At 40.6% G+C, this 14,029-nt stretch overlaps 1 protein-coding gene across 2 annotated transcripts in view; it reads right to left on the bottom strand.

Moving 5' to 3' along the window:
- Positions 1-6,576, bottom strand: part of LOC149007419 (monothiol glutaredoxin-S15, mitochondrial-like) — a 28,525-nt gene extending 21,949 nt beyond the window's left edge. The window contains exons 1-2 of one of the 2 annotated variants that reach the window (XM_089166806.1): positions 6,286-6,365; positions 5,157-5,319 (exon numbers count right to left, since the gene is read on the bottom strand). In XM_089166806.1, coding sequence (XP_089022932.1) covers positions 5,157-5,231 — 75 coding nt within the window. In that variant the 5' untranslated portion in view covers positions 5,232-5,319; positions 6,286-6,365. Of the gene's footprint in view, positions 1-5,156; positions 5,320-6,285; positions 6,366-6,385 lie in introns of those variants that run through there. The other variant, XM_089166805.1, reaches the window with a different exon arrangement.
- Positions 6,577-14,029: the final 7,453 nt, after the last annotated feature.

The raw sequence follows: 14,029 nt of genomic DNA on the forward strand, positions 1-14,029 counted from the left end.
GTAAGAGGGAGAACGTTGTTTGCCACCTCCACAAATCTCTCTATGGTTTAAAGCAAGCTTCTCGTAATTGGTTTGCCAAATTTTCTACTGCCTTAATGAGTGTGGGCTTCATTCAATCGACTGCAGATTATTCCCTCTTTTCTAAGGGCTACGGGAATTCAACCATCTTTGTATTAGTATATGTGGATGACATCCTTATTGCTGGTTCTGACGCTTTGGCGATTTCCACCTTAAAGAGTTTCCTTCACCAACAATTTCGTATCAAAGATCTTGGCCCCATGAAATATTTTCTTGGTCTTGAACTGGCTCGCTCACAAAAAGGTATTTTCCTCAATCAACAAAAATACACTTTGGATATATTATCAGATGTCGGCCTTACCGGTGCTCACCCAACTTCATTTCCAATGGAACAAAATCTCAAGCTTACGGACTCCGATGGTAATATCCTTCCTGAACCTGCATCTTATCGTCGTTTGATTGGACGGTTGATTTATCTCACCATCACTCGTCCAGATATTGTGCACACTGTCAACATTCTTAGCCAGTTTATGCACCAACCTCACAAACCACATATGGACGCTGCAACTCGCCTTCTTCGATACCTTCACAACTCACCTGACCAGGGTATTTTACTTCCAGCTAATAGCACCTGATCACTTCGTGCTTTTTGCGACTTTGATTGGGCCAGTTGTCCCATGACTCGCCGCTCCACCACCGGTTACTGTGTTTTTCTTGGTTTTAGCCTTATCTCTTGGAAGACTAAGAAACAACATACAGTTTCTCGATCCTCTGCCGAGGCGGAATATTGAGCCATGGCAATGGCCACTTGCGAGCTAATTTGGTTAACTTCGCTCCTTCAAGATTTTGGTGTTCATTTGAAACAGCCAATCCCTCTTTTTTGTGACAATCAAGCGGCCATCCACATTGCCGCCAATCCTGTGTTTCATGAGCGTACCAAACATATTGAAATTGATTGTCATGTCATCCGTGATAAGATACGCCCTGGCCTCATCCGTTCCGTTCACACTTCTAGTTCTACCCAAATTGCTGACATTTTCACCAAATCCCTTGGCAAAAATTCTTTTCTATTCCTCAAGGACAAGTTGGGAGTTCTTGATATTCACTCTCCAACTTGAAGGGGAGTATTAGCCATCATATGACCGTTGGAGATCTTTGGAAAATATGACCGTTGGAGATAATATGAACGTTGGAGATCTTAGATTATATGACCGTTGCAAATAATTCCTTTCCTTATGTATAGCATGTTACATTTATTTTATTCTTTACTTGATTGTATTATATATATACATGAAGAAGTAATACAAAATCACTCCTACACAAAATCATCTTAACAATGGGAGTCCTAGTTGGAAATTATTTTCCTTCTAAAAAATTGTTATTTTATTTTTTAATTTTTGAGGTCCTTAAGACCCCCCCCCCTTTTTAAGTTGTAAGTTAGTTACTAAGTTGTTTATTAGTAGCAATTGAGTTGTTGGTTTTTAAGGGATACCCAATCCAAATTGGATTCCCAATTAGCGTCCAAGTTTGTTAATTAAGCAGTTTGAGTCCCAGTGCCTTACCTTCTTCGACATTGGCTATCCAAAAGTCCCCACACCCAGCATTACAATTTAGACTGGATTAAAAACTAAAGAGCATTGAAGGAATTAGAGTTGTGGGCTCTAAGGAGAATCCCTGTGGCTGAGTGTGAGTTATTTTCTGCAATTGTCATCATCTTCATCTTCAAGCTCTCTTTTGCGAGAGCCTATCAACCTCTTCTACAACAGCCTAAGAGTGTCCCAGTCCACTCCCATCAAGTACCACCCCAGCCACTCCCTATTCCTTGTGCAACCCAACCCCTCCCTCTTCTAACCTTTGTGGCAACCCTTCCCCAGCGCTCCCCCTCTTTCCTCCATCTTCTTTTCCCTTTCTTTGTCTTGGGGCAGTTGAGAAAAACAGAAAAGAAAGAAAGATAAGAACGAAAGGAAAAGAAAAAGATAGCAAGAAGGAAGCCCAAGATCCAATCAAGATTCAAAGGCAATCACTTACCATCACTCCTAGACCCGTACAGCCCCAACCGCAAGCTTCTAGAGCTCCCTCCCTTTCCCCCAAATCTCCCACCCCTTCTCTAAGTTGTTAAAAATCCTAATCCATCCTCCCCCCCCCCCCCCTTTGATTCAGTCCTTTATTTTCCAATCCCATCCCACCTGGGGTGTGTCTGGATATCCTAAAACCATCCCATACTGATATTGTGACACCCTAACACTCTCAAAACTTTTCCCTCTTAGTTGGTTGAAAACTTCATTTTCCCTAATCCTTCCCAAAACCAAATACAACTTCCCAAACCCATCCCAAGTTGTTAATCGAATTTCCCCATTTTCTTCATCAAAACCATCTCATATTGGATGCAGATAAAACCCTAACTGCAGGGAGAGCTTAATTGATAGATGGTTCGATTTAACAAAGATCCTGAAGGCTGGCCCAGAACCTGGGTTATATCATGTCCTCCGTCTATAATTGTGTCATATTCTCCTACAGTCAATGGTGGTTGTTTGACTGCAAGGCACAACATCAGGGGGTACGCTAATCCCTATTCTGTCAAGCACAAAACAAAACCATGAATATTCTTCCCAATAAAGATAATGTAACCAGCCCCCAATCAGACCCAAAAGAGCCAAGAAGAGGGCTCAAGCCCATCCAAAAGAAGGCCAAAGCCTGGGGGGAGCCGAATCTGTCCAAGGGAAGAATGGTCATTTTCCTACCCCTGGATCAACTTAAATATTTGACCAAGTCCACTTTTATTTTTGAATTTAAATTCTTTTTTATCTCCTAATTTGGAGTCTTAGTAGTATTTTAATTTTGGTATTTGGTTGTTGGTCTGATAGGGTTTTATTTTAGAAAGTCCAGTTTTGATAAGTGATCAGATTCCTATTTAGTAGGGAATTCATTGGTTGAGTCCTAAATAGGTAAGTCTTGGTTACTTGGGAACCAAGTATCATTAATTGAGTCTGTTTGAGTTAAGTGGCTATAAATAGCCTAGTCTTACTGGAATTTTTCAGATTTGATGGTTACTGAATTGATTGAGTGAAAACTTGGCTTGAGAAGTCATGGGATTCCTGGAAGGGTGACTTGCGGCTGGGTTCGAGTTATTGTTTCTGCAAAGTTCAAAGTTGTTTCTTCTTCCAGCACTGAAGCAACAACTAGAGCAATCTTTCTCAACATACAAGCAAGTACAGCCCCTTTTCCCCATCATCTCCAGCCCCTTCTTCTGTCCACAAGCCTCTCCACCCCCTCCTGCACCTTGCACAAATTTCCCAGCCCCTCTCCCCTTGTCTGACCCTAACCACCACCCCAAACCCATCACAAATCATTGCACCCCCTTCCCCTTCAAGTTCCTGCAACTCCAGCCCCTTTCCCAAATCCTAGAAACCATCCCCCTTCTCCTTCTTCTTCCCATGACTTCAAATCCCACCCTAACTAGGACTCCCTCATTCCTGCCCTAAAACCCTTTGTTATACCCTTCCTAGAGTCGCCCAAGCCTATAGAACTTAGTCCTAATCTTAAAATCCCCGAAGCAGCCCTAAATCTGGTGTTCAGAATTTCTGTACTTCAGCTTCTTCCTTGAGAAGAGTTGCAGAATTTTCAATTCCAGAAAATTTCTCAAGCACCTCAAATCTCAGTCCCACTTACCTAAACCAATTCCTAAACTGCAGAACCGTCCTTCTCTAGTCCTAAGCTGCAGAACAACACAGCCCAAACCCTCCAAACCCTAACCCTACCCAAATCCCAGTTCAACTAGGATTTGAAAATCAAGTTTGAGTTCTAAATTCTCATCCAATTTCACATTTGAAATACTATTCCCAGCAGGTTCTTAGACCTCTAAACCCCTTGGCTGAAACATCTAGAGGCCCTAATTGTGTGATGGTTTTACTTTAGAAGATCCTGAAATCCAACCCTAAACCCTAGGTTACATAGAAGATCTCTTGGGGACTCAACTTTTTGTTCAAGTGGAATTACAAGAGCTGTAGTTCCAATATGGAAATGATAGTCGGTGCTCCACAAGACTTATTGGACCGGTGAACTATTGTTGGAGGTCCAGAGCTGGATCCGCTCAACTCATCGGTATTCGATGTTTTTATTTCCAGTGCTCAATTTTAGGATTTTTCTAAGATTACAGTTTTTTTATAAATAAGTTCACTTCAGTACTTCTCCAGGTTCATTTTCAATCAAAAACTGCTTACTTCACTCTCTTCCTTTCTAATACTAGGGTTTCTTTTACCTTGTGGACTTGCGGGTTAGTTAGGATTAGAATGACATCTAGCCCACCAAACTTCCAACTGTGCTGCAGTCACTATGCATACAAATATAATTAAAGTATACATCAACCAAAATTACATTCCAGAAGTAATTGCAAGAATCGCTGAATTCATGGAAACATTGCATTATCCTGAAAATTTATGTATTCATTCTCCATATCAACCCCAATGCATGGGTACACAACCTCTCATATCTTCCAGAGTGGTTTTCTAAGTTCCCATTACAAATTGTGACTTACATAAACCTCTCCAGTTGAAGTTCCTTGAATTGATACCTCCACAAGTTCTTAGGACTGAGTCATGTGTCTTTCATCTATTCTATTATCTGACCATCTCCTCCAGAAACACAATCAGAACTAACAGACATGAAACCATTACCAGAATACTTCAAGGACTCCTATTAAGGAATAAAATCAACCAGAAGAATTATATGGACAAAATATAGCTCATCAGCTATTTCTTTGAGATTGCATCCATCTGGATTCAGATGTATCACTCATGTCTCCATATAAGCAAGCCTTTGACTCTATGATTGTAACCCTAGCCTGGAAGTTTGCGAAAGGTTTCAACATTTTGACATGTTTCACATTACTTGCCTCCCATTATAAGTTGAGCTTCTTGTTCACTAAAGCTCTATTGCCTTCATTTCTTTTTCCTCATGCAGTTCTTCCTGAACTTCTAGCAGTAAAGAAGACACGAGAAAGGAGGCTTATAAATCTGTGTTTCTGGATTATAGAACCCGATTCTAGGTAGATAGTGACAAGAAGGTAATACTTAGCATCTTTAAACAAATCTTGTAGACTGAGGAAGCAAATTGTACAAGCACTGGAAAGTGTCTCTTACCGCTGTCCGAAAGGAATTCGCAGCTGGAAGACCCGTGACACCCTTGAAGAGTAAACTAGATAATGATCTAGCCATTACTATATATGTATGGAGATTCAAAAGCTTCAGCCCTTGTAGTTAGGTGAGCACAAACCAATGTGCAAATGAAAGAATGTAAGTGTACCTAAACCCACCAAAAATAGAAAAGGCAATTAGTTTGACAGGTAAAGTTCACATGGTTTCAAATAGTTCTCAGTTCAAGAGGAAGCAAATGAATAACAGAATGTCTGAAGCATCTATGAAACTAATCGTCATTAATATCAGTCAACTCTTCAAGGAAATCCACAACATCAGGCAGGAAGCATGAAACTTGATATCGAAAACAGAATTTTTGACCATTTCCATAAGAGATAATATCTCCAAGGGCAAAAGCATAATCCTAGTTTAAACTTTGGACAATTGAAGACTATTGGATAAATCCTAGAATTAATGCACGTCTAGAAATCTCTGTAATATTATGAATCCTTGGACTTTCACCATATCAGCACCAACAATATGATTAATTCCTATATCTGCAAAGCCATATCTCGACAGATGTTTGAAAATTTAATTTCACGTACAATCTATTGAATCTTAAGATACTACGGAATGAACAATATCTACTTATTTATATCTATCATGAGCTTCGAAATTGCTGTTAATATGCAGTACAAGAACTTCAATGCTTTTCCACATCATTTTCTTTCTTCTTCTTCTTCTTCTTCTTCTTTTTTTTTTTTTTTTTTTTTTTTTTGGGGGGGGGGTGAAATTTCCACACCATTTTCAGGAATAAAATATATTATAACTTTCAAAAGCAAACAACAAGTAAACCAAAAGGATCCCACCTTCCTTGCTCTACAGTCACCAAAACCCACATAATTCAAACAAATATCGCAGCAATTTCCCTTAACAATATGCATATCAAAACAAACAATCCAAATGTAACCTTATTATTATTTGTAATATATATATCCTTTTAGTTGACAGATCAAAAAAAAAAGCAAAAAATCAAAATCATCCACTCTTTCTGCTTTCCACTCATCATTCCCTCTCCCGCTCTATCAAAATTAAAAATAATAAACAGTAATCAATACAGGAAGCAAAACACCACCTGATACGGACCAATTACAAGCTAGAATCTACAGAAATTCTCCGAACCATTCGTACTTGAGAACAATACCTACTTGAAAGATCAACGTGAGAAGATTTACCAGATTTCTCGAAAGCTCAAGGTCAGAATCAGCGATTAAATCTGTGTGAGGATTTTAACTTGTAGGATTCTCGTGAAAGACTAACAAAACTTCCACTCGGCCTGCAGAGAGAGAGAAAAACGAATTTTAGGGCATCCACTCCCTTCGTTGGATGCACACGTCCAAATGGCTGACTTGGCAGACATTCAAATGTGTCCCTAACTCCGAATCTGATCTGGAGCGTGTGCAGTAAAGGGCAGGATAACACGTGTAAAACGAAAAGAAAAGATACACCCTTAGAGTTGCACATAATTATGTTTACCATCCTTTAGTTATTTAAATTGCAAAGGTGCCCTTAATGCTTGACCGCCTTACTTTTAAGTTAGAAAAAAGGTTAGGAAAAGACATAATTGCTCTTCAATTTTTCTTTTAGACGTTCCTATATTTTATTATAAGAAGCTAAAAAAGCAAGCCTTTCAGTAAATAAAAAACTTAGGCATTTCAAATATCTTTGAGAATGTGTTTGGGTCTTAAATATTTGGGATGAGGATATTTTCAAGGTTTTAAAATATTTGGAATGATGATATTTTTGTGTTCTTAAAATTAGAAGGGAAATTTTGAGAGTTCGCATTCTTAAAATATTTAGGAGGGAAATCTTGAGAACCACCCTGATGCGTCCAAAATCTGCTTAGCCCTTTGATCACTAGTGAATGACTTGCAAAACAGCGTCAGACGTGGCCCGACCGTGGGGGTCAGGAAGCCACATCCGAAGGCTAAATCAGTTAAGGAACTGGTCACAATGCTCTGGCTAGTTGCACAACGTAAATTTGAATACGAATATTGGGACTATGATTCAGTTTCCTTCTTTATACATAGGTTGTGGTTTATATAGTTTTTACCTTCTAATCCCATCCGTTGGATTCGTTCGAGCCTTCTCTTGGTAGCCGTCGGATCTTTACGGTTAGACCTCTTTCGTGGAGTAGTGGATAACTTCCCTTAATCACACAATCATTTACTGAGGGTATGGTAGTTACCCTGTCTTGCACGATCGTCCACTTCTGTGAGTGTTAATAACCACCCCTTGGTGGATTATTTATCCCGAGTTTCCTAGGCGTGTGCTTGCCTTCTGGAGCTGCAAGGTTCCTTCCTTAACACGTTATCCTTTAACCCGGTTCATTCGAATCTGAGATGGTCGGGCTGTTCCCGATTGGGTCAAGGATTGAACCGAGGGTGGACCCGATTCAATCATGATTTTCCCGTATCATGAGCCCCCCAGACCAAGCGTTCGGGAACACTGAGGGCTTGGTTTGGTTCAAACCGAACATGAATATCTGATGAAGAATCCGAACGGTTTGACGCTCGCTTGAATGTCAAGTCGCATTTATTATGCTGCGTCATTGTTTTCCCTAGGCCACTCAAACGTCTTCGTTTTTCATGCGGGGGCCACCACGTGTCTGCTTCAGCCACAATCATCATTGTTCTCAAATTCGAAACGACAGTTTTTTTTCCAAACGTCAATTCCGATTTGATCCTATTTACGATCCTTCGAAATGTCTCCAAATCGCGATCGTTGATTTAGATTGATCCTGATCCTACACGCATTCGTTCATTTGCTTATTTAAAGTCCGTTCGCCTTTTTCGAATTTCATTTTCTTGTCTACATTTTGAACCTCGTTGCTGTCTCCTCTACAATTTGCCAGTCTTCCTATTCCTCAAGCTTTCTTCTTCTCCGGTGAACAAGAAAGTTCATTGACTCCTTTCTGCCTTCTTTACTTGCTTTAGTTACTCCTTTCGTTTTCGTACTCTCATTTTCTTCTAATTTACAAACAAAAACCAGACTTTCCTTGTAATGGGAAGTGATAGAACTTCTAACGAGGGATCCTCTGAACATAATGCCGGTCAAGGCGATTCCGGTGATGAGGCTACTCCTTCTCTCTCCGTTGAACAATTTGGTAATGAGGAGCAGAAAATAACTGATTGCTGGCTTGAAGAAGTGAACCAAAAGAAAAAACCTAAGGTTCCAACCCTATCCCCTACTCCAGATCGTCAAAAACTTCAAAATCTGCCGCCAAGGCCTCCCGACCATCCAAAAGACCTTCACAAGGTCTAGGCTTTTTGTTTCTAGCTATACCGAAGCCGAACTGGTATTGGCGTCCGAACACTATTCTTTTCCTCATTCCTATTTCCTTCGAATTCCTAATCCCGATGAGAGGGCTAATTCGAATTCTTGCTATACTTGATACCTTGGAGAGTGGGGTTCGGTTTTCGTTTTTTAACCCTTTATTTTCCGTAGTCCTGAATCACTGGGATATTTGTCCTAGAATGCTCCTCCCTAACAGTTGGCGTCACATCATTGGCTTCCTTGGTCTATGCTTCGAGCTTAGCATTAAGCCCTCTCTTGCTTTGTTTGTACATTTCTATACTTTGTCTCAATCCAACCCTCCGAGTTGGCTTTTTCTTTCCAAGCGTAACAAGACCGACCTTGGATGGTTGGGTAGCATCCTAGCCAAGGGTACTTGCCCTTCTAACCACAAAGGGTGGTGTAATCGGTAATTTTTCTGCCAAGCACCCATATCAGATCTAAACTTCCCGATTGCTTGGAACCAGCTTGATTCTTATACCGAAGCCAACTGTGCTCTCCCATTGACCGATGTTGAACAAACGGTTGCTAAAAAGACTAAGTCAATCGCATGGTACCAAGAGATTCATGGTTTGGAGATGGAATATAAAGCTATCCTTCAATTTGGGGGCAGGCCCCTTGTGAGCTTCCTAATCTCTGTGCTCTACCTGATCATAATACAACTTCATCGAGTTCTCTAACTTTGGCTTTCTTCATAGTGCCTCCAAAATACAACCTGGATGCCGTTCGGGCCAACGCTGTCACACCCCGCCCGCCAGCCTCGGTTACCCGCCCGACAACCCATGGGTGTGATCCGTCACAGGATCCACGATTTTAGTCTATCAATAATAATAAATACAAATACATGTAATCAAGAGCAAGAATAGTGCAATAATTAATAAAAAGGTTACAGGAGTCCAAATACTCCAATAAATATCCAAGAAATAGTCAAAGGAAAGAATCAAGAATCAAATGTAATATCGAGTTCAGCGGAAGCAAAATAAATAAACTAAATAATCTTCGATCTCTTTGGTTTTCTTTTCTAAATCGAAAAACTAGTTTTCTAAATTAGCAAGTAAAGATATCCTCCAATCTTTCTCCACACGATCATCAAAATCCTGGGAATCTACCTCCGTCGGCCATCAATGGGTGCTAAAAGTGCACACAAGCATCTTCAGGAGGCTCCATGCTCTGCAAGTCCATATACCACTGTCTGTCTCACATCAGCTTCATACGAGAAGGCTCTTTCATATGAATCATCTCCAACTTCCGACGTTGAGCCACCATCTTTACAACTCATATAATATATACAATGAAAGGAGTGAGTTCTGACGAACTTAGTAAGGAACAGACAATTTTCATATATATGTCAATACAATCCATGAATGCATACATGAAATGATATGAATGGTATGCAAAAATATGAATGCTACTAAGATCTAACTATGCAAGTCTTTAATAGCTGACATGCTTTAAGATATACACCAACCCTCCTCTGGGTAGGTCTAGTCTCTCTGATCCGGCAAGGACTGGTTACCTCTGTAGGGATCCTGGGCAAAGGGGTAAGTCCACACCTGGCTCTCAAACCATGGCTGGGGGTTAAGTCAACACTCTCTCACCACGACCATTGGCAATGAGTACTGGCGCATGTCGGGGTTTCTAATCCAATGCAAGTTATAATGGTAACATACTATATGGAGTCCATATACTTCCCCTATGACACCAACCAACTCGGTTCAGTATCCTTCGCAACCTAGGAGTGAGAACCGTCACGGACTGGCTACCGCTGTTGGGCTCCACTCCTTAACCCTATGGTCATCCACATATTGTTGGGGCGGATGCTCTCATGACTCCTCACGACACCCGGTCCGTTCCTTGGACGTCTATGAGACCAACCCTAACATATGCAACCCTACCATTGCATGACCAACACTGGACCACTAAGTCTCCGCACGGTCTGGTTACCGCTGTAGGATGAAACAGAGTCACGTCACCATTGTCACGGGTCACCCAGCTTCAATTCCCTTGCCGAAAGGGTAATAGTATGTGGGATACCTAGCCATGCAATTCTAGACTCTCCTAAGTATGTCATCCAGTAATCATGATAGTGCTAGAGGCATCATTGAGCATGTGTCCCATACCATAGCTCTCTGATATCTCCAGCCAAGATATCCCAATGGAATACCCCTTCCATCACAACTACACTACATCACTCTATATCATACCATGAACAGTTGTGCAATATCATAAAAGATGAAGTATATCAAGGAACAGCACAAACAACAAGTATACAATAAGATTCACATGCTTTATACAATTACAGCAAGATACATGATCAAAGAATAGTAAATAGAACAGCTGAATCATCATGTATATGTAATTGCATATAAATAAGAATGCATGTCCTTACTTGTAATTTAGTAGAATTCCTCTAACTTGCAATCCAAAACTATTATAAGAATTTTATTTGAAACAGAGAACACCTAGGCATAGGGTTACAAGAATGTATAAGTGTCAAGAGTTAAAACAATTCAAAAATCAAACCTACACAGTCACTAGAAACCAGCCGGTTGCTTGTGCCGGTCGCGTAGGTTAAGCGACCTCCACAAGCGACCACCCCTATTTCAGACAGTTTCCAACTCCGAAAATCAGAATTTTGATCATCCGATTCAATCCGTTTTGGGATGATCTTAGTCTGAATTTCAATCTTAATAGGTCAAGAACAAAGGGGTAACAAGAAACCCTAAAATTAACAAAGATCTATTACCCAAATCATTCCCTTTGATTAGATCCATCCATTAACAAATGCAGGGATTCGTCCTTGGACAGGATCTCATCAAGAACATTGAAAAGGGAGATACAACTATTCAATTGGGTAACCACTAACAAAATGGGGATGGGTTCATATCAATTAGAGGTTAGAAAGAAGAGAATTGCAGATGGAGATTCATTACCTTAACCAGAATCACCAAGAATAGAAGAGAAAAGGTTCCATATCATTAACAGCACTTCGCCCACCTTCCAGCACGTTTCCACTGCCGCCTAATCACCCAAAATAGCAATCCCGAACATAATAATGCGTTAATAGGGCGAGGCATGCTATTTATTATGAATAGGGGGCAAAATAGGGCATTTTCCCGCAAGCAGAACTGGACGGTCGCTTAAGGCGGTCGCTTGGTTTAATCAACTGCCCCCAAGTATATTGCTATACAAGGGTGCTTTGCTCAGGGGGTTGAAAGTCTTACCTTCATTCCGGACATCTCCAAACACCACTTGCCTTCTACTAGAGATCCAACTTCCCAGTAAGGCAGATTCTTCAACAAGAGAATCCAAATCCATGGGTTCTGGATATGGATCATGGACTTCTATCTGGACACTCCACAAAATAAATCCGACTAGACCTTCGGGTTCTCGGACCTGCAATATGGATTCCGGGTTAGAAAAATGGGGGTTGTTACAAACGCGATCCTCGTCTAGATGACCTGCAATTGACCCCTCCTTTGACGCTACTCCTTTTCAGACAGTTTGTCATCCGGAAGTATTCAAGAAACTTCAAATGCCTTTTCTTGAGTGGGCTCTGGCTGATGACGATCCTCGTCTAGCTGACTTGGATATAGATCTTTATCTCAGTGATTCTCCAGCTCTCCCTGAAGATGAAGTGGCGTGCGAAAATCAAAACCCTCAGGAGCAAGCCCTAGCGGTGGATCCTTTGGCCACGCCTGTTCCCGAACCTGCTCAAGAATGAAATGTCTTTTTTTTTTTTTTTTTTGTGTAAGGGTTGGCCCCCTATGGCCGCTTTATGCTGTAATGAAAAGATCTTTTGACTTCATTGTCTTTGGAATTTAGTAATTGTAGTCATGATAAATCCATTGGGATTCCCTTTCATAGACATCCGGAATGTGGAAGCCTTACTCTTTGGAGCCTTGTTCAGGCGTGACCTTTGCTCCATATTGAAGTCTTACTTGGACGCTTCCGAAGTCTACCTCTTGGAAGTCTATTCGGTTGAAATCGATGTTCGGTTAGGAGGTCTCATTCGGTCGTTCCTGAAGCCTCATTTTCGGAAGTCTCATTTGGTGATGCTTCATTCGAAGGTCTCATTCTGAATGTTCCCGAAGCCTCATACTTCTTGAAATTTCTTGGAGTTTCTCTAAGCTTTTGTTTTCTTTCCGCATTCCGATTCCCATTCTTGTCAGTCCGCCTTTACTTCTTTTGATTTTCCAAGTATTGCGTTCCGGTTAATCATCGCAATAAACTCAAATTCCATGTATTTCCAAGTTAATCATCCAAAGAAATATAAACGTCCCTTTGCATTTATTGCTTTGGTTGACGGTTCACTTCTCGAGTCGCACATCTTCGTAACAGGCCCCGGAACTTCAACGTGGATGCATATGATGGCTTTAATTTCTCCTTTTGTCAAATCTGAAGGGTCGTTGATTGCTAGCCGTTGATCTTGGATTGAATGATCGGTATTTGAACCGTCACTCATTCTTTGCCCTTGATTTGATTGGATCATGTTTCCATGCTTTATTACTTGAGGTAATTTAAACCCATTTGTTGATCTTCAACTTTTGTTTCCTCATTTTGCGAACTCATCAATGTTTGAAGTCCCATAGCTTTTCTTCACGACTGTCTCTTTGTTTTGGTACTCTTCTTAGTTGAAGGTCTTCAGAAGTAAGTTCCTCCTTTCTTTTGTTCATTCCGTTGTTCCTTCATAACAGCCTTTTGATTTCTTCCCTTGGTTTTCCTTCTGAGGATTCCCAAAGCAGTGATTCTGTCACTTTTCTACCTGAGGGTGCAGGTTCTATCAACCACTCGTGCACTTTGGATTACCTGGTAGTAAGTGAGAGAGTCATTGTTGGGTGCAGGAATCTCATCCCTTGGAAGCCAACGAACCTCTCACGAGTGTTTCCAAGAGAAAACCAGAATTTTCATTTCAACTTTCTTCCTAGTTGCCCCGTAGACCATAGGATCTTGGCATTCTATTTTTTGAATAATGTTTTTTCTTCTTTTACAGTGCCTCCAAAATATAACCCTGCCGCCATTTGGGCCAACGCTGCTTAGAAAGTTGCTTCGGCCAAGAAAAAGATCGTTCAGTCCAAAGATGATGGCATGTGTTTGTGAAATTAAAAGTTACCGCAAGCGCACGACATCGTGTAGCTAATGGGTCGATCTCAAGGAGATATGCCACTTTAGAATTAACTTCTTAATGATAATGCGAGAGTGCAATGATTCAAATTTGTTAATTACTTAATTAAACTAAACGAACGGTCCTAATCCATACATCTAATGCAATCGAATTGAAACGAAAATTAAAGCAAACATAATCAATGCATAATTAATAAAGGCAGAAAAAAATGCGAATAATAAATAAATAAAAATAAAAGGGAAGTGATCCAAGTGTTAGCTCTGGATCTAGGGAAGGGGAGTATAATTATAATGACTTTGACCGTGGACCCTTTGCCGTAGCTTACAGTCCACCGATCGGGGGAAAGGATATTAGAGAAAAAGAAATTGCAGAAAAGAAATAATTAAAGCAATAAAAGGAA

This window comes from Hakea prostrata, chromosome 8 (genome assembly GCF_041222555.1).
Source record: "Hakea prostrata isolate BN-2017 chromosome 8, UWA_Hpros_2, whole genome shotgun sequence".
NCBI lineage: Eukaryota > Viridiplantae > Streptophyta > Magnoliopsida > Proteales > Proteaceae > Hakea > Hakea prostrata.